Raw genomic sequence first — 22769 nt, 5'->3', positions numbered from 1 at the left:
CTTGTAAAACGTTACAGCGCGTTACATGGGGGAGGGGGGTTCGAACAGCGCGTTACGTAACATTCTTTTTTAACTTAAATGAAAAAAAAAACTACGGAATTTCTTTTATGTTTTACATAGACCCCTGAACTGTATATGTTGCACCCTCACGCTCCGCTCATGTTTTTTGCAAACATGTGTTTGCAATAATTAGCTGGACCTTTCTCCACAACAAAAGATAAAAAGATACAGATGGGATTTAAGAGGTTGCAGAGGGAACTACATGTTCATAAATCATGTATGTTTTCTGCAGTAGGTATTTATTAATGTTTTAAATACGCAAATTTTCAAATTATTTAAAAATGTCTTTAAATAAAAAGCATTAAATACAAAACCCACTATATTGATACCTACTTAGTTTAAAAAATTGATAGATATTTAAAAAAATTATAATACCGTTATTTAAAGTGTGATTCCTGAATTATTAATTTCAAAGTTTTATGTGATTAATATCTTAACGAAAATTATACATAATTTCAAAATTTCACCTTGCATTATTCAGAATAGACGAGAGATGAGGTTGTCAAGCAGCTTCTAAAAACAAAAATATACAGGAGATAATGGAATATGCTAGACTTGAGTGAATCACCCTGTATATTCAAATTTATGTTTAAATAATCCATAGTTGAATTTAAAAGTTGACGTATCCTAGCGTTTTTATAATTTTATTCCATAAGTGGTTTCCATACATTATAATTTTAAATGATTTAAATGAATGGTATTATTGAGCACGTAAAGGTTGGAATAAATTCATTTTTTCATGAATGGGCAATTTTGGAAATAAATCCCGAAACAGATCAATTTTTATTTTTAAATTACGACTTTTTGGCATATATATCATACTAGTGACGTTACCCACCTAGATGTGATGACGTCATCGATGATTCTTTTAAATAAGAATAGGGGTCGTGTGATAGATCCTTTGAAAGGTAATTCAATTCTCTATTCAGTAATATAAACATAACATAATTATTTATATAGGAAGCCCAAAAAAAAAATTTAATTTAATTTATTGACATAAAAAGAAGAATGTGTGTAATTTGTTTAATTCAAAATACATTTTACTGCTATCAGAAAACAGGAAAAAATGTTTATTTGACAAATAAATATTGCTTTTTGCTTAAATTCAATATTAAAGCAGCCACCCACCTGCCTCTTGACAGTTTGAACATTTAATTTAAGCGAAAAGCAGTGAATATTTTTCAAAAATGTATTTTGAATTAAATAAATTACATACATACTTCTTTTTGTCAATAAATTTAATTCAAAAAATTTTTATGACACCCTGTATAAATAATTATGTTAATGTTTATATTACTGAATAGAGAATTGAATTACCTTTCAAAGGATCTATCACACGACCCCTAATCTCATTTAAAAAAATCATCGATGAAGTCATCACGTCCAGGTGTGTGACGTCACTAGTATGATATATATGCCAAAAAGTCGTAATTTAAAAATAAAAATTGACCTGTTTCGGGATTTATTTCCAAAATCGCCCATTCATGAAAAATGAATTTATTCCAACCTTTACGTGCTCAACTGTAGTATGTAGTTGGATCTGGGAATAAAACCAGAACACAACAAGAATTATGTAATTTATTTAATATAAAATATCCTAATACGCCTATCACACAGTACAGTAAAACCTCAATAGTACGGACCTCTATTTAACGGACTTCAGATATAACGGACGAAAAATCGGATCAAATGTAAAAAAAATTGAAAGCTCATCTTAGGTATATGGAACAAGTGGAACAAGATCTGAAAACGGTACGGTAAGATTATAAAAAGGAAAAACAAACCAAGGAACAGATTAGAATGGCGAAAAGTCATAGAACAAGCTAAAACCCACTGTCAAGCTAATGATGGTCATAAGTAGAATCACCTCTGATTAATTGAAAGGTATCGATGGATAATATATAAATTTTGATGTGGAACAATGGCCGAAAATTTCGTGAAATAAGAACATAAACTTACGTGCATAGAAATCGGCCCACTTAAAAATTTGGTCATTTTTGATGTCTCGTATTTCCTAAACCTCTTAGCCGATTTAAGTGATTTTTTAATATGTTATAGCCTGATTCTTTAACAATATCGCTGTAATAATATTGTTGCTAAACAGGTAAATTTTTATTGTATACCGGGTGTACGAATCAAACTTTGTTTTTTTCTCAAAGTTCGCATCACCCTGTGGAATATTCTAGCATTTATAAAATACTGAAATTAAAACCCAATTATAGTCTCAGGTTTTCTTAACATTCTGCTTTTTGATTCATTCGTTTATGTTGGATAATAAAAAAGTTGGGTACTTTAACAACTAGACATGTTCTTCTTCAATATACGGTGTTTCTAAATAAGTGCGACAAACTTTAAGGGGTAATTCTGCATGAAAAAATAATGACAGTTTGCTTTATAAACGTATGTTTGCAAATGTTTCGTTTCCGAGAAACGGGATGTTGAATTTTTTCTTACAAACTGACGATTTATTTATTGCTCTAAAACCGGTTGAGATATGCAAATGAAATTTGATGGGTTTTAAGAAGTAATTATTGCACATTTTTTGACACACAACTAAGAATTTAACCCTGGAAGCTCATACTTGGGTGTGAGATACCCATCGCGACACTTAACTGCATGTAGCTTCCGCAGCTGCATTTCAATGGTAATGCTGCTTTATGTAAATTCAGTCTCTAGTCTGCCAAGGACGGGTGTGTAGTTACGGTCTCATTTGAGCAATATTTCCAATCCCGAAAATTTATTGAATACAGGCTAGGGTATGTAACACCCATGTGTGAGGTTTGCGATCAAGTGGGCGTTCAAGTTGATGACCTAACAACACAACATCCCACAAAAATAAAGCAAACTAGGTTATTTCTGCAAAGGCAAAGATGGAAAAACAAAGTGTGCATACTCAGCTTGCTATAAAGCATAATGCATGGAGCATAGGGCCACACTGTCTTATGAATGTAGTCACTAAAATGAGTGAAACTGAAATACCTGGCTAAGAAAGAATATGAGTTCTATAATCAAAAGGTGTTATATTTTAGTTAGAAAGACCATTTTGTTGTTAAATTAAATTAAAATAGTTTGAATTATGTTTCCAGTTTTTTAGAAAATGTTTGTTAATTATTTTTAGGTATTTTTAATATTTTTTCTTTTGTGTTACTACAATTAAGAGACAGAAAATAAAATGTTTGATTTAATTATTCTTATGTATTCAATAGTGATTAGAGAGTCACTGGAAACCATAAAATATTTACTTTTTTTCTTATTTCTTCACAAAAAATCATTGGGTATCTGATACCCATGTGTGCGGTTTATTTAAAAAAAATAGGTGTGATCTTCCAGGGTTTGATTGGTACACCCGGTATACAATAAAAATTTACCTGTTTAGCAACAATATTATTACAACGATTTTGTTAAAGAATCAAGCTATAACATATTAAAAAAATCACTTAAATCGGCCAAGAGGTTTAGGAAATACGAGACATCAAAAATGACCAAATTTTTAAGTGGGCCGATTTCTATGCACGTAAGTTTAGTTATTGATTTTCGTAGTTAGCTCTGTATTGGCACTGTAGCTACAGTATTTTGAATAACGAAATTTTGATATTTCATATTTTGTACTTACGTATTATTCTCATTGTCGTCGGTTTCTGAATCACTTGATTCTGCAACATTTATTAAATTTCTATTATTTTCGTCTCTTGGTGCCTTCACCAATGCACTTTTAAATAGGTTTGTCCTTAGGGAGTCGTTCAAATTCTCACTGAAAATTATTAAAAATAACAATATCAATTACTACATAATATTAAACTATACAGAGTGAGTTTTAAGTATGGAACGCCTCAATTATCTCGGAAACGGCTGGCACGATTTTTATAGATTTTGGTGTGTACGGTAGGGTGCATCGAAAAAGGCGAAAAAACAATTTTTTTTGCGATGGAAAAGTAATACCTCACAAAAGTTGCCCAATCAACTGTTAAGTATTTTGGTAAAATTTTTTCTAAATTGGAAAATATCTTCTGCCCCCCAAGACAATTAAAAATTTTGAGAAAATGTTAACAGACGAAAAAAATTTTTATTTAGAAACGAAAATGTAATAGCTCACAAAAGTTGCCTAACACACTATTTAGTATTTTTGTAAAATTGCGTTGAAATAAAAAAATATTTTCTGCCCCCCCCCCCCAAAGAAAAGTATACTAAAACACTCTTTTTATAACTTAATACTAAAATAAATATAAAGCAAAGTACAAAATTAGGTATATAAATATTACAAAAAAATATGGTAAAAGCATTCTATTCGAAGATGTCTTCCGATTTAGCATTCACGTGAGTCATAGTTTTTCTGGAATCAATTCGAGTTTTATAAATCCATCCCTCGAATGCGCTCCACAAACTCAGACATACAAACCATTTCTTCTAACAGCCGTATTATATCACCCTTAACGCCAATATTTACGACTGTTCCGTCGCATGTAATAGCCGTATTTGCTACTTTCTGATATACCAAACAGCGAATACCCATATCCGAAATATTTGCACCCTGGCTCATGCACAAGTGTTATGTGTTCTTCCACGATCGATTGACCATAAAACTTGGTACTGTTTTTTACTTGAGCTAAAGTTTCTTTGCGTCGGTAACTTTCTTCTTTTACCGCTGTTCTCTCTGATTATATTTGTTTTTGTTTTCCCTATCAATCGAGCTTATCACCATTTTTCTTGGACCTCTTTGATTTAATAGAAATTCGCGCTCATCCAGAGGCACTTTTTGAGATCTACAAAGACAATTAATCAGAGTGTCACATTTGCATGCTGCAAGATCGAAACGTGTAGTTTTACTTTTGTTCTTAAAGAATTGAATTTTATTTTTGTAAAATTCACTGTTTTGTCTGTTTTTAAATGGTTTCATAAGTTTCATAATATTTGTCATGATAGGATTTTAAAAGCTGAATAATTCATGTATGTTAAATTATTGGAATTAAGCCTTTTTCCATATTTCCTCCAATTTAATTGCAACCTGTTCGGCAATACCAGAAAATTCTGGCTCTTTCTTGCTGAGTTTTTTATCCTCTTGCAACCACAAAACTTCATCGCTTGTTTGTATTTTGGTAAAACATTTTCAGGTATATTTGGTGGTTGCCCAAAAGTGGGGCGGCCCACACCACATCTTGATTTTATTCCCCATGGTCCTGGTTTATCTACTTTAAAAAATTTTAATTTACAAACAACAATAATAACAAAGTAAGGCATCGCACCAAACATAAGTGAAAATTACACGCACGGACTCACGAAGCGGGGCATTTCAAAGGGATGGAGAGACTGAAAAAACAAATAAAACTTTAAATATCGTTTAAATTTGTAATTGACATTTTAAGTTTTCTTTAATTGATATTAGATCGAGTTAGCACATATTTTATTCCAAATAATATAAATTGAAATTTTCATAAAATCAGATATTTAATAAAATTCAAGGTCGTTAGGGGGGGGGCGAAAATTCGCTTAGAAAAAAAATTAAAAATACTAATATGCTGAAAAATAACACTAGCAACTTTTTCACGCTATTTGATATAACATTTCCAACTTTTATTTTTTCGATGCACCCTAGTGTACGGGTCTTGTAATGCGGCCGATATTATGGTGGTATTTACATTGTTGTCAGATCTACCGTTTTTCTGAATATCTAATAAACTTTCTCTTATTTCAAAAGGAACATCCTTCTACTTTGCCTCTTGAAGTCCTTAAGAAATACTGATTATTTTTCATTTTACCTCTAAAAATCACACGAACAAGCTGAATTTTGCTAAGAATGTCAATTTTGGGACTCCAAAAATGCCACTCCTACCCCCAGGCTTCCCCTAAAATCGCCATCGAAGGAGGAGGGAAACATCCGTTTACTATCTGTACCCCGTACAGATTCAAATGTTTCAAACGAGAAATGTAGCTGCGATAATTTTAACGAATCAAATCTCCACACGATATAGATACAGCAGCTCAATATTTCACCACCCTTGTGCAAGAAGCGGCATGGCAATCTACACCACGAATTGAACGCAGACCAACACATACAATAAATGTTCCCCTAAACATTCGGTAACTCATTGCTGAAAAACGTCGTGCGAGAAGAAACTGGCAAAGATCTAGAAACAACATAGATCAACATATATACAATAGACTACGTAGACAACTTGGAGTAGCCATCAAAGCTGCAAACAACGAAACCTTCGAACATTACATTACAAACCTTACAGCAAATGATCAGACGCTATGGAAGGCGACTAAGAAGCTCAAAGAACCATACACAACTATTCCTCCCCTCCATATACCATATGGTGAATGGGTTCGTTCCAACAAAGAAAAAGCGGACGTCTTTGCTGAACATCTTACTAGTGTATTTCAAACCGAGCCACCAGACCCTGATGTAGAAGTGGATGAACTAATTAGCGCGGCATGTCAAATGTCCCTTCCAATCAAAAGTTTTACTCCTATAGAAGTCAAGCAAGAAATAACTAAACTTAACTCACGAAAGGCTCCAGGTTATGACTTAATCTAGGCACAAGTACTAAAACAACTTCCTCGTAATGCCATTATTATGCTAACAGTAATATTTAATCGCATGCTAAGTTTATCATACTTTCCAAAAATATGGAAATTTGCAGAAATCATAATGATCCTTAAGCCAGGCAAAGCGCCCAATGAAGTAACATCTTATCGACCCATCATCCTACTCCCAATCGTTAGCAAAGTTTTTGAAAGATTGCTGCTACAAAGAATATACGCAGATCATGAATTCCTAACATTACTACCAGAACATCAGTTTGGTTTTCGGGAAAATCACTCTACTACACAAGTTCATCGAATAGTAAATGAAATATCAAAAACTCTCGAAGAAAAGAAATACTGCAACGCTGTATTCCTAGATATCTCACAAGCGTTTGACAAAGTCTGGCACAGAGGTCTGCTTTACAAAGTAAAACTAGCACTATCTAGTAACTATTTCCTCCTAATCAAATCCTACTTATCAAATAGATATTTCTCAGTAAAATTCAAAGACCAACAATCCAGCCTCTGTCCTATTAACTCCGGAGTTCCGCAAGGTAGTGTTCTCGGGCCGCTGCTGTTCTCACACTACACAGCCGATATACCAGAGTCTCATAATACTACGATCGCTTCCTTTGCTGATGACGTAGCTATACTAGCTGTAAACGAAGATCACATACAAGCCCCACAAGACCTGCAACACAATCTGGACATACTCAGTGAATGGTACACAAAATGGCGAACAAAAGTAAACAAAACAAAATCATCTCAAATAACGTTTACCAACCGCCACAACACATGCCCACCTGTAAGAATGGAAAATGAACGAATACCAACAGTAACAGATGCTAAATACCTTGGCCTCCACCTTGACCAACGTCTTACTTGGAAGAAACATATCCAGACCAAAAGAAGACAACTAGACTTGAAATTCCGGCAAATGTATTGGGTCCTTGGACGCAGATCAAAACTCAACATCCAAAACAAAATTCTTCTGTACAAAGCAATACTCAAATCTATTTGGTACTACGGACTACACCTCTGGGGCTGTGCAAAGTCAACATCACTGAATATCATCCAAAGATTTCAGTCTAAAGTTCTAAGATCAATAGTGGACGTACGTAACTAATCAAACACTTCACGAAGACTTAATACCTTTCATCAGAGAAGAAATCCATCGAGCCACGGAGTCACAAAATGAGCGTACCATTCACCATGACAATGAGTTAGTAAGGGAAGTATTCATCATTGGACATCATTGGAAGTCTCTTCTTCATGCCCAAAAACATGTAACAAATTTACTTAATACATAATAATTACATAAAAAAAAGATAATTTTGACCAAAATATTTGTTAGCACTGTTTGTGTAGAAACGCGTTGAATGTCAGTTACGCGAGCGAACGATTTGTATCAACTCAACAGTGAAAATTTGATATCTTTTGATCGGGGTATCCTGTTGACACAAATCAACAGCAATATAGATCTTGACCTATATTCATTTATTTTTAATGCAACAAGCATACCATACATATAAATTACATACATAAATTGTACTTACTTTTCTAAAGTACCAATTACTCCTAAGTTGTCATCTTCGCTTGAAGAGTGCAATGCCTTTCTTCGTGAACTTCTAGTTGGAGAATTGTTTGATTCTGCTACTGACAACTTCAAACTCTTTCTAGCCGGTGTACCTCTAGGTGTTCTTTGATACATAGACTTACTTTCCTCTGCATAATGTTGTGGAGGTTTGACTTTCCTTTTGGAAGAAGATATACTCTTAAAAATAGTAAAGAGTTATTAATTTCATATATACCTATGTACATACCGTATAGTGCAAATGTAAGGAATAAATTCGTTATTTCGTAATCCGACGACTATAAGGAAAAATCCCTAAACACACCGAAACTACACTAAGCATCAAAATTAACGCACCACCTTAAAAAAATGGGACACTTTTGATGTCCCTGATGCATGCCACTGATGCATGCCAATGGTGAATATAAAATTCTTATTGTATGTCAAATAATGCGCAATAACTACCTTTTAAAACGTACCAAATTTCATTTGCATATCTCAACCGGTTTTAGAGCAATAACTAAATCGTCAGTTTGTAAGAGAAAATTCAACATCCCGTATCTCGGAAACGAAGCATTTGCGGACATATGTTACGGCATAAAGCAAACGGTCATTATTTTTTCATGCAGATTACCCCTTAAAGTTTGTCGCACTTATTTAGAAACACCCCGTATTGATGAAGAACGTTGCTGGTTGTAAAAGTACCTAACTTTTTTATTATCCAACAAAAGTGAATGAGTCACAAAGCAAAATGTTAAGAAAACCTGAGGCTATAGTTGGTTTTTAATTTCAGTATTTTATAAACTCTAGAATAGTCCACAGGGTGATTGAGAAAAAAACACAGTTTGATTCTTACACCCGGTATACAATGACACTTATCTGTTTAGCAACAGTATTATTACATCAATATTCTTGAAGAATAAAGCTATAACATATTAAAAAAATCACTAAAATCGGACAACAGGTTTAGAAAATACGAGACATAAAAAATGTCCCATTTTTAAGGTGGTGCGTTAATTTTGATGCTTAGTGAAGATTAGAAATTCATAATGTAACTCACAAAAATTATCTATATCGTTGGAGGAGATTGTCATCCTCGACTCAATTACTACTAAGAAGCAGGTGCGAGGCAATTTGAACATATAATATTAAAGCCAAAAACAAATTTTAAGTAGTCAAATGCACATATTTTTTTGTTTTCTATAAAATATTAAAATGTATTTTGTATTAAACAAATTACTTATATAATTCAAAAATTAAATATTTTTTGGCCACCCTGTATAAATAAATATCTTAATATTTATTTTACTGAATAGAACATTAGACCGGGCAGTATCGTCGCACCCGATAGCGAAATTATTCCGATTCGATTTTTTTGCACAAACTTACTCAAAAAGAGGTCCTTATAAGATATCCACAGGGTGCCGGGCGGTGCCGTGGTCGAAAAATTGTGTAAATAATTTTTTTTAACAAATTCACAAAAATAATTTTTTCATTTCGAACGATATTTTTTTAGATAAGTTGGGTCATTGTGAGCAAAAAAGGTCTCTTGTCATTTTTCTCTAAAATTGATTGTTGTCGAATTATATGCGATTAAAAATTTGAAAAATGAGAAAATGGCTATTTTCAAGACTCGATTAAAAATTATTATTATGAAATTCAAAAAGTGACCAAATCAAGTTTTAAACCCCTTCTTCAAGGTCCTGAAGAGATTTTTGTCATTATTTTATTACAAAGCTGTTATTTTTAATTATTAACAATTAGCGCTATAGTCCATGATGTATCGTCGCCCCCGTTAGTGAAATTATTCCGATTCGATGTTTTTGCACAAACTTACTCAAAAAGAGGTCCTTATAACATATCCACAGGGTGCCGGGCGGTGCCGCGGTCGAAAAATTGTTTAAACATTTTTTTTAAAAAAATTTTAAAAAAACATTTTTTTTATAGCGGACGATTTTTTTAGATAATTTGGGTTATTCTGAGCAAAAAAGGTCTCGTGATTTTTCTCTAATATTGATTGTTGTCAAGTTATATGGCCATTTTCGCGTTTTTCAAATTTTAAATCGCGTATAAACTCGACAATAATCAATTTTAGAGAAAAATCACAAGAGACCTTTTTTGCTCAGAATGTCCCAAATTATGTAAAAACAATTTGTTCGAAGTGACAAAATTATTTTTGTAAATTTGTTTTAAAAAAATTGTTTAAACAATTTTTCGACCACGGCACCGCCCGGCACCCTGTTGATATGTTATAAGGACCTCTTTTTGAGTAAATTTGTGTAAAAAAATCGAATCGGAATAATTTCACTAACGGGGACGACGATACATCGTGGACTATACGCTAATTGTTAATAATTAAAAATAACAGCTTTATAATAAAATATTGACAAAAAGCTCTTCAGGACCTTGAAGAAGGGGTTTGAAACTTGATTTGGTCACTTTTTGAATATCATAATAATAATTTTTAATCGAGTTAGTAAACCTTGAAAATGGCCATTTTCGCATTTTTCAAATTTTTAATCGCATATAACTCGACAACAATTAATTTTAGAAAATAATGACAAGAGATCTTTTTTGTTCAGACTGGCCCAATTTATCTAAAAAAAATTGTTTGAAATGAAAAAATTATTTTTGTGAATTTGTTAAAAAAAATTATTTGCACAATTTTTCGACCACGCCGCTATGGCGTGGTCGAAAATTTTGTCCTATGAGCTGTCCAAGGTGTGCGCAGCATTCTTCTCCAGCGCCACATCTCAAAAGCATCAATTTTTTGGCGCTCGCATGCGCGAAGAGTCCAAGCCTCTGCTCCGTATAGAAATATTGAGAATACAAGGGCATTCACCAGTCTCATCTTGATATTTTGAGAGAGAGATCTGTCTTTCCAAAGTTTAGTTAGGCGACTCATCGCATTTTTTGCCATACCAATACGTCTCCGAACTTCTGCTTCACAGTTACCATCGTTAGTTATACTAGACCCGAGATAGACAAAGGTGTTTACTACTATCTGGTATTCCTGTAATATGTTAGTCAGTTGAATAGTATCAAATCTGTCGACCACCATTATTTTTGTCTTAGCTTTATTGATTTTCAGACCAACTTTATTGCTTTCGTACTCAACTGTTCGCAGATCAAACATTTCTTGCTCATTTGCTGCTATAAGTGTAGTGTCATCAGCAAATCTTAAATTGGAGATTTTTCTACCAGCTACTGTTACTCCACCGGCCCATCCTTCTAAAACCATCCTCATGACATGTTCACCATAAATGTTAAATAAGTCAGGTGACAACACGCATCTTTGTCTAACACCTCTCTCGGTCTTGAATTGGTTTGAGAACTTCTGATCTAGTCGTACTGTCGCTATATTAGACTGGTACAGATTTTTAATAAGTGTCACCAGGTGCATTGGTGCGCCCATTGCTATTAAAATTGACCACAGATTTATCCAGCTTACACAATCAAATGCCTTTTGGTAGTCAACGAAGCATATAATCATAGGTACTTGAAATTCTCTAGACTTTTCAATGAGTTGTCTCAGGTTCAGGATTTGTTCCCTTGTACCTTTACCCTTTACAAACCCCGCTTGTTCCTGAGGTATTTGGTAATGTAGATAGGTTTTTAATCTGTTTTTGATGATATGCAACAAGATTTTACTAGCATGTGTTATTAGTGATAGTGTGCGGTAGTTTTCACATCTGGTAGTAGTTCCTTTTTTGTGTAGTGGGATATAAATTGAGGTACACCAATCAGATGGCCATTTTCCTGAATTCCAAACAGCGACACAGATAGAATGGATGATATATAATCCTTTGTCACCAAGTAACTGTAGTATTTCACATGGTATTGAATCAATGCCTGGGGATTTATTTCTCTTTAGTGATTTAATTGCATCTTTGACTTTAGCGAGTAAGACAGTAGGTTCTCTAGGGTAGTCAGAAGGCCACTGATTTTCTGCTGTTACCTCGTTATTTTTATATAGCTCGCCACAGTAGTTTCGCCATGTTTCCAATATTTCATCAGTATCGGTCTTTAAATTACCTTCCTTATCTATTACAGACCACGTTTGAGGTTTAAATTCTCTGGTAAGGAGTTTGATCTTCTGGAATAAGTCCCTCGGTTCATTTCGACAGCCATGTTCCTCTATCTCTCTGCATATTTGAGAGATGTAATCAGCTTTATCTTTGCGGCACTGTTTTCTGATTTCTCTCGATAACGCTCTGTATTCATCGTTTGTTCCGTATCTAGTTTTATGTTCTTTTCTGCGTTGAATCACAGTCCACGTATTATCGGATATCCATGGCTTACGGCCAGTGGAAACCGCTGCCTCACAGTCTTTTGCAGCCTCGATTACCTTATCTTTGAGATAGATCCAAATGCTCTCAGGGTCACTATCTACTTGGTCTAAAGAAAGAGCATCTTCTAGGTTTTGTTGGAAGTCATTGATTTTTGATGGACTTAGAGACATGACTTTTCTCTGAAGTGTTCTTTTGGGGACTTTGAAACGAAGTCGAACGTTCAATACCAGGAGTTGATGATTGCTTCCACAGTCTGCGCCAGGATATGTTTTACAGTTGATGGACGACGACTTCCATCTTGATCTTATTAGGATGTAGTCTATTTGATTCCTTGTTCGTCCATCTGGGCTGCGCCATGTGTATATTCTCCGTGGATGATGTTTCCACAGAACATCACTAGACGGTCGCCATTCTCATTTCTCTGTCCCAGTTCATTTTTGCCCAGCACTCCTTCAATATTTTCATTAGATGACCCCACTTTGGCGTTAAAATCTCCTAAAATTATGACGAGTTCACGATTCGGAATAGCGCGAACAGTTTCTTCTAGACGACCATAGAACCTGTTGATTACTTACTCTTTTTGAGTAAGTTTGTGCAAAAAAATCAAATCGGAATAATTTCGCTAGCGGGGGCGACGATACTTTCCGGTCTAAATTGAATAACCTTTCAAAAGTTATACCAAAAAAATCATAATTTAAAAAGAAAAATCGACATGATTCAGGATTTGTCTCCAAAATCACCCATTCTCGAAAATTTATTCCATAACTGTGGTCCGCACTGCGTTAATATGAAAAGAAAAATTAGAATGCTTAAATTCTTTAGTAAATACCCCTTTTTTGAGTCACCACATCTGCTTATACAGGGTGCAGTAGATAAGGGGTTTTGGAGAATGAAGTTTAATGAAAATATGTTCATCTATTTGCTACTTGCGGTGTAACTGGGAGTAGCAAATAGATGAAAATATTTTCATTAAACAGCTCCCTAGTCAAAACCCCTTTTTTATGATTCAGTTACATTTAGTTTTCGAGATATTTCTAATTGGCCGTTTATCTGCCATACCCTGTATATACTGAAAAGTTTAATTAAAAAAATTACCGTGAGTTTCTCTTTGTTCACAATTGGTGTGCGTTTCGGAGTGGTTCTCGTAGTTTTAAAATCTTCATCATCTGAAGATTTGTCTTGATACCCAAAACGCTTGTTAATTTTGGTTGGCGATAAATAATCAGCGTAGGATTTCCTAGTAGTACTTCTTCCAGATTTTCGAATTTTCGGTGGACTGGAAACTGTATTTTCAGTTGGAATAGCATTTCTTTTTGTTGGACTTCGAGTATTCTTGGAAACTTTTAGTTTGAGAACCAACCTGTCATTATCGTCGTCTGATAATGATTCTATGGAATAATTTAGTATTGAATCATTTTTTGTCGATGGCGAATTTCCAAAAGATTTGTTTAAATTTCTCTTCACTAGGTTGCGTTGTGTAGGAGAATAGTATTCGTTGTCAAAACAGACTTCGATACTATTATTTAATGTCATTGTTTGGTTAGGTGTGTTATTGTTCTCACTTAATATCTTTGTTGTTGGAGTGAATAATGTATTATCGGATAAAGAAGTATTTGATTCACTAAAAAGAGGAAAAAGTTGGTTTCCTTTTATCGAAAAACGACAAGAATAACATTCTGTTGTATCAAACCGATTTTTGTCGATATAAAATACATTATCCTCCGGACAAAGAAAAGCTATTGTGCACTTTCTTATAATTTGTTTTAGTGATATGTCATAACACTGGCTTAAATCTTGAACAACCTAAAAATAATTAAAGAGAATTAATTACAAAAATTTACTTATTTGTATATATTATACACTGCGCGTCATTAAAAAGAGACCACATAAAATTTTTGGCATTTTTTAATTTTTACGAATTAGTCCAGAAAGCCACTGCGCATCCGCTAGGAAAAATATTTTAATTCGGATTTTCTGCACAATCTTACTCAAAAAGGACTCCTTTTAACAAATTTGCATGTTGCCAGGACCAAAAGGTGGTCAAAAAATTTTTAAACGTTTTTTTTTTTGTTTTTTTTCATAAAATTATTTTTTTTGCATGGAAAAAAGTTTTTTTTAGGTTTTATGGATCATTCCAAACAGAAAAGCTCTTTAGTGACTTTTCTCTAAAAATGATAGTTTTTGACATATAAGCGATTAAAAATTGAAAAATTGCGAAATTGGCCATTTTTAACCCTCAAAAACTAGGTGAAAAACTGAAAATTTGAATGTTGCCAAGGTAGGTAGATATTCTTTAAACATCGATTGATGAAATCCAGAAGAGTTTTTTGCAATACAATATTCAGAACTCCTTTGTTTTTTATTTGCTAATCAAGCGTGCGCGACACTATTTTCCACCGACAGTATGGTGCAAATGAAAAGAATACATTCGTTATTTCGTAAACCGGCGACTTTAAGGAAAAATTCCGAAACCGGTCGATTTTTATTTTTAAGTTATGATATTGTGGCATATATGGTATACTAGTGACGTCATCCATCTGGACGTGATGACGTAATCGATGATTTTTTTAAATGAGAATAGGGGTCGTGTGCTAGCTCATTTGAAAGGTTCTTCAATTCTCTATTAAGTAATATAAACACTTACATAATTATTTATACAGGGTGTCCAAAAAATTTTTATTAAATTAAATTATTTGACAAAAAAAGAAGTAGAAGGACACAATGTATAAATAATTAGGTAAATATTTACATTATTGAATAGAGAATTGAAGAAACTTTCAAATGAGCTACCACACGATCCCTATTTTCATCTAAAAAAATCATCGATTACGTCATCACGCCCAGACAGATGACGTCACTAGTATACCATGTATGCCACAATATCATAACTTAAAAATAAAAATCGACCTGTTTCGGGATTTTTCATTAAAGTCGCCGGTTTACGAAATAACGAATTTATTCCTTTCATTTGCACCATACTGTTGGTGGAAAATAGTGTCGCGCACGCTTGATTAGCAATTAAAAAACAAAGGAGTTTTGAACACTGTATTGCAAAAAACTCTTCGGGATTTCATCAATCGATGTTTAAAGAATATCTACCTACCTTAACAACATTCAAATTTTCAGTTTTTCACCTAGTTTTTGAGGGTTAAAAATGGCCGATTTTGCAATTTTTCAATTTTTAATCGCTTATATGTCAAAAACTATCATTTTTAGAGAAAAGTCACTAAAGAGCTTTTCTGTTTGGAATGATCCAAAAAACCCTAAAAAAACTTTTTTCCATGCAAAAAAAATAATTTTAGAAAAAAAACACAAAAAAAACTTTTGACCACCTTTTGGTCCTGGCAACATGCAAATTTGTTAAAAGGAGTCCTTTTTCAGTAAGATTGTGCAAAAAATCCGAATTAGAATATTTTTCCTAGCGGATGCGCAGTGGCTTTCTGGACTAAATCATACTAGAAATTGATTGTCATTATGTTGATTTTTTAACCAAGAGGAGTAAACTAAAAAGACAGATTCACACCCAAGAAAGTTACTAGAAAAGTTACCAAATTCATCTTTTTTCGTTGATCATATCACCTTTCGATGATAATACATACATATTATATTATACTAACACATCGCTAAAGAGTTCTAAAAACAACTGTTTTTATATAAAAGTAGACTAAAAATCTAAAAATTAAAGGAATAATCCAGAAAACACAAAAAATCGCCGATATACTTAATTAACCTATAAAATGACAGAAGTGACAAAATTTGATAAATGTCATTAGTGTCAAAATTTAATAACAGAGTAAACTTACCTGTGGTTGGACCAATTAGAAACAAGCATTACGGCGCGGTAAATTTGAATCACTCCTCTTGGTTAAAAAACAAACAATAGATAGCCCAGTCGGGATAGCATTTGACGTTGCATTACGAGCTGCCCCAAATTTTATTTTTCTAATCTTTAGGGGGGCTCAATAGTAGTATAAATTTAAAATCTCGACTGTATTTGACTGTTGCGTTAGCCGCCATCTTGATTTTAAACGCGAACAGTTTTCGCTCAATATCACCGCCGCCATTTTCAACTTTTCGGCAAAAAGTGTAGAAACTGAAATTGTTGAAAATTCGATTTTCTATAATTTCGTTTATTATAATTTTTTTGTGCGGTCGATATTTTCCGAGTTATGGGGGGTAAATAGTGACAGTTAGAGCATAATTATTGATTTATTGAATTATCTCGTTTATTATAAGTTTTACAACAAATTTGAACCTATACAAAAATGAAGAGAATAATTAAATTTGGTACAATTTTGATCTGTTTAATTTTTTTGATAAAATCAATATTTAAGGTAGGACGTATGCGGTAAAGGTGTGAGTGTAAGACCTGTTTGATTTTTTAGCAATTATTTTTGTTCAATATCTCCGCCATTTTCAACTTTTCGACAAAAAGTATAAGGACTGAAATTGTTGCAATTACGATTTACTACAATTTTTCGTCCAAAATTAAAAAAAAAAAGGTTGAAATATTAAAATATGTTAGCTGACATGAAACTTAATTATCGACAGACTAATTCAACCAATAAAACCAGGTAGATAATAAAATTAAGTGAACTTAATGCATGTTAGTTATTATTTATGTATTTTATGTACTTAGTTTGGTTGGCGTCAGTGGCGTAGCGTAGTGGGGGCGGCAGGGGCGGTGCGCCCCGGGCGGCACGTTTTAGGGGGCGGCAAAATTTAACAATAAATAATAAAAATATTTTGTAAATATTTGAACCATTTTATATTTTTACCGCAACTACAAATTCGAACCGATTGAAAGGAGCACGGAATTTTTCATTACTTATTTTGTGACGAATTCGGGGAATTCCTTTTCTTTGAATGATATTTTGTAGCGACTGGCAACAACGTCTATTCGCGGTGTGCAAGTACTTGGAAGGGAAACGAGAAACGACCGTGCGCGAGTCGCGGAGAAATATTGCAACTATCTTAAATAATTCATATTGTCAATTGAAATTGTCAAATTGACGTATATTTCATACCTTCTGTCATTGAAGCAGAAAAATTATATATTGCTCCACAATATTGATATGATATGCAATTATTATATAAAGGTAAATTTAATTAACTGTATTTTGCTTGCAGTACTGCATTTTAATAACTAATTTTATTTACTACATACAATTGTTTACGTTTGCATAACATAACCTGCATCTTATTTTTTCTTCTTATTATTTTTTTGGACTATAAGCTTGACAATTATCCAGCAACCAGGACTAATATAATTGGCCAATATAATTAAAAGTACAGAGTGTAGAAATAGAGGTCGCTTTGCCGAACTTGCACGGTCCCAATATGACTTGTGGGAATTTCCCGTTTATGACTAACAATCAGCACAACTTTTTTCGACACTTTAGAACGTTGCTATTCTTTTTTCCTCATCGACACATCGTTGGGAAGTTCTGATAGCAGCTACAGGCAAAAGAAGGATTCAAGACATGCGGTGGAGTACAAGAGGCGATACCGTAAATGTGAAATGGCATCATTACAAAGACATTCTCGTCATTTTGGAAAAACTGACAGAGGCAGGTGAAAGCTTAAACACTAGGACAGTTGCAGGCAGGTGCTTTACTAGTTTCGATGCAGTCATTTTCCTTTCTTTGTTTTTTGGGCCTGTGGCAACCGGTGCTACATGAAGTGAATGATGCACAAAAATATTTACAAACAAACGGACTTGACATAAGATTGTGCGCTCATAAGATATTGACAGAGAAAAGAGAGGAATGGGCAACTGGCGCTATAGGTTATGTAAAAATATGTGTGAAGAACTTGGAATTTCCATAACACCTCGGAAGCGCATAACAAAAAAGCATATTTTTGATGGCGGAACTAGAGATGCTAACTTTTCTTGTGAAAATGAGTTGAGACGAAAGCTGTTTCCTTCGTTAGATAGAGATTGTAAAAATTCGTGAGCGTTTTCAACAGCTACAGAATTTAACGGATGTTTATCTAACGTCGGCTATATTATTAGATCCAGACAACACTGAATGTAGAAATGTAGACTACGCATCTGACGAAATTGACGAGCAGGGTTTTAAGCTATAAAAACTTCGACTGCGGACTTTCGTTGCTGCGGACTTTCGTTGCTGCGGACTTTCGTTGCTGCTACAGGCAACGAAATTGATTAATGCAGACTCACTTGAATTATTTAAATTAAATCCAAGCTGGAAGATCTACCCAATATTTTAATAATATTCCGAATATTTTTCACAGTTGCTATAAGCAATGGGTGCGTTCACCAGACCAGCGCTACGTCAGCGCTTTGAAACTGTTTAAGATTTTTCGGGTGAACGTCATGTCAATTTAGGCTAAACTTCAACGTGTTGACGAAGCGGTCGCCATTTTATTGAACGTAGTATTTGTATCGCTTCAATATTGAACGTGTTTAAGAAATATATTGTAATGGCGCGATTATTTGAAAATATTTATTTTACAATGGTTTTAATAATAAAGTAATTGAAACTTAGGAGATACATAATTGTATATGCTCACGAAATTGTAAATCTGTGTATTAAGGAACAATATTTTCAACATAATTCATATTTACGTGATAATTATTATTTATTTATGGTGGGTCATCGAATGGTTCCGCTCTGCCAAGTCCAGCACAGTCAGCAGCACTAAAAATTATTTCTTGTTCCATTATCAAACATCAATAAAGGTAGTATATTATCCATTTTTGAATTAAATTTGTTTAAGATACGTCCAATTTATCGTTGAACGATAAGTATAATAAATCAACAAAAACAACGAATCTCGTTTTAGGTTAGGTTCATAGAACAGGTGAGAAGTGGGAACACAAAAAAAACCAACTATGAAAGTGTCAAACGGAAAAATACCATTCACGAGACTAAACGTAGTTTTAAAGCGCTGCAACACAGCTGTTTAGTTGAAACTTAAACCGATTATTTCTGGTGAACGCAGCCAATGTCATCTGTGAGAGTTTTTCAAAATTTAAATTGATTAAAAAATATTTAACATCGACAATGAGTACTCTAAGACTAACTTATTTGACTATATTGTCTATTGAGCAAGAGGTGTGTGATGGGATAGACATTGATGGTGCAATAAAAGAATGCTCTTAAAAAAAAGTAGACGTATAAATTTTTAATTGAAGACGGATGTTTTGTTTTTAATCCTAACAAATACTCATATTACTTTTCAATAAAGATAAAAATATATCATTAGAGCATCGTTCTAGTTCTAATTAAAAATTGATTTTATTTAATTTTGTCGATCGTCAAGGTGTACCTAATCTTAAGTGATAGGTACCTAAGTTATATCATTGTATCTAATTGGTTAAAGTTAAAGAATTTTTGTATTAATAAACGGGATTGTAAAACTTAGATAAACTGTTTTATTTAAAATACAACCTGTATAATGCAAAATAATGATGACTGTTCTCGCCGAAAAGTTCTCTATAATTAATGTATGTAATGTATAATATACAATAAATTAATATACCTAAATTAGAGGGCGGCAAAATTGTATTCCGCCCCGGGTGGCCGACACTCACGCTACGCCACTGGTTGGCGTTTCATTGGAAGTTTCAAAAATTGTATAAAATATACTTCTCTTTATTTTTTTATGTACAATTATGTCGTAAAGTTAATAATGAGACAATTCTATAATTATGCTTTCCCTCCGCTTCTACTATTTTCCCCCTTAACTCTTAGAATATTGATTGCATAAAAAAATTGTGGAAAAGAAATTGTAGGAAATTGCGTTTCCAACAATTTTAGTTCGTACCGTTTGTGTCAAAAAGTTGAAAATGGCGGAGATATTAAGCAACAACGGTTCTCCTTTAAAATCAATATGGCGGCTAACGCAACCGCGGAATTCAGTCGAGATTTTAAATTTACACTACTATTGATCTTCCCTAAAGGATAGAATTATAAAATTTGGGGCAGCTCGGAAACAAGATTCAACTCGGTAATTATGCTCCCCCCACCAGTTTTTACTATTTTCCCACTTAACTCGGAAAATATCAACCGCATGAAAAAAATTGTTAAAAAGAAATTGTAGGAAATCATATTTGGAACAATTTTAGTTAAAATGGCGTAGATATTGAACAAAAACAATTGCTACAAAATCAATCAGGTCTTACGCTCGCGACATTACTGCAAATGTACTACCTTGAATATTAACTTTAGCAAAAAAATGAAAGAGGCTAAAATTGTGTAGAATTTAATTCTCTCTATTTTTGTAAAGAAACATTTTTGTCGTAAAACTGTCACTATTTTCCGCCATAACTCGGAAAATATCGACGCCACGAAAAAATTGTAAAAATAAAAATGATAGAAAATCACATTTTCGACAATTTCAGTTTTCACTTTTGTCGAAAAGTTGAAAATGGCGGAGATATTGAGCAAAAACGATTCTCGGTTAAAATCAAGATGGTGGCTAACGCAACGGCGGAATTCAGTCGAGATTTTAAATTTACACTACTATTGACCCCACGTAAAGATTAGAAAAATAAAATTTGGGGCAGCTCCTAAAGCAAGGTTAGGACTTATTCGTCTAACCCGACTGGACAAGATGTTTGTGTAATGATTAAAAATATATTCTAAGCAGTATTCAAATTATTTCTTAAATAACAAATGTCAAAAAAATAACTTCTTCCAAAATGACGATTTTATTGGAAAATTAAAAGAAATTAACATTGTTCATTTTTTCTGTTTTCTTGTAAGTTCTTGTAAGTAAGTCGTGACTATCTGTATATTACCACCTCTATTGTGAATTACACTCCTCATTCGATTTGGCATTGAACTGATCAAATTCTGGATGTCGTCTTGAAGAAAAGATTCCCGTTCTTCCATGAGCGCCAACCGAAGTTGCTCACGATTTATTGGAGCAGGTATTCTGTTTCTTACCCTTCGTTTGAGTTGGTCCCAAACATGTTCAATCGAGTTCAAATCTGGACTTTGAACCGGCCATTTCATTTTAGGCACACCTACGGTTTCCAGGTATTGCATTACCATCCTGGCTACGTGTGGCCGCGCGTTGTCTTGCATGAAAATAAAGTTTTCGCCCACAAACCCAGCAAAAGCTTTTTTTGTTCGTCTAGAATTTCGGTAATGTATCGGGGAGCTTTCAACGCTCCTCTATCAATAAATATGAGATCAGTACGGCCTTCGAATGAAATGCCTGCCCAAAACATTACCGAACCTCATCCAAAAGCAACACATGGTCGTCAAACACAAACAGCATATCGTTTTTCATACCCCAGGGCTTCTGAATGTTTTGTAGCGACCATCTGAGCCTTAAAGAACCATCCTGGACTCATCACTAAACAAAACATGTTTCCAATCTTCTATCGTCCAATGCTCGTGGTCTCTACCAAACTGTAGTCGGCGTTGTCGATGTGCTGCTGTTAACAAAGGTCCTGTTGCTGGACAGCGAGCCCTTAGACCAAATTCCCTCAACCTTCTTCTCACGGTAGAAGTGCTTAATGTCCTCTCGTGAGATTTTGAAAACGGTTTTGGATTGCTTTCGCCGTAAAGAACCGATTTTGCAAAGAAGTGCGTTGTAAAGAATGGTCTTCTCTGGCCGTCGTAATTCTTCTCAGGCCTGATTCTGGTCGTTGTTTGTAAGATCCGGTCTCAACGAATCATTGGTAAGTTTTTTGGACCATACAACGACTGATTCCAAGCTGCCTGGCCACTTCTATTTGACTCATTCCATTAACAATCAAAGTAACAATTTGAACAATGTCTCAGCCATAGTTTTAAATTTACTAATTGCACAAGTTTACTCTTTGAACAACTGTACACTAGTGAAAGATTTTTGAAAAACAAAATAGCCATATTCCAAGAAAAATAAGGTACAAACAACACGTTCGTGCATTATCCGAAGTCATAAAACTGATATCAATTCTGCAAACTTATTACCCTTAATTGACCTATCGGCACCATTTGTCGGTGCCTAAGAGACGCTAAAAGTGTTTCTGCATTGTTTAAATTGTAAAAATAAAATGGAATAACCTTAAAGTTATTGAAAAATTCTTATAAAATTCTAGGTGGCCTCTTTTTCATGGCGCGCAGTGTATTAGTGTATATTATATTATATCAGGAGCTCGGAGGAGTAAGAGCGAACTGCAAAAACGATGTTTCGGGAAAACCGAGGTTAATTAGAATAGTAAGGGCGAACAAGTGATGCTACTAGATTATGCGGTTTAACGTCGCATTTCTACTATAGCGTGCGGTCTACCGAGGGATACGGCGTATAATCTGTATTATTACAATGCCGACAAAAAATCGAATAAAACGTGTAAA

The 22769-nt window shown here is 33.8% G+C and overlaps 1 protein-coding gene across 2 annotated transcripts in view; it reads right to left on the bottom strand.

Moving 5' to 3' along the window:
* Nucleotides 1-22769, bottom strand: part of LOC114326804 (origin recognition complex subunit 1) — an 86901-nt gene that overhangs the window by 38509 nt on the left and 25623 nt on the right. For both annotated transcript variants that reach the window (XM_028275252.2, XM_028275253.2), the window contains exons 3-5: nt 13546-14253; nt 8142-8359; nt 3674-3811 (exon numbers count right to left, since the gene is read on the bottom strand). In XM_028275252.2, the coding sequence (XP_028131053.2) occupies nt 3674-3811; nt 8142-8359; nt 13546-14253 (1064 nt within the window). The remainder of the gene's footprint in view (nt 1-3673; nt 3812-8141; nt 8360-13545; nt 14254-22769) is intronic.

Source organism: Diabrotica virgifera, chromosome 4, assembly GCF_917563875.1.
Source record: "Diabrotica virgifera virgifera chromosome 4, PGI_DIABVI_V3a".
NCBI lineage: Eukaryota > Metazoa > Arthropoda > Insecta > Coleoptera > Chrysomelidae > Diabrotica > Diabrotica virgifera.
This window is presented reverse-complemented; position numbering and strand designations above follow the sequence as displayed.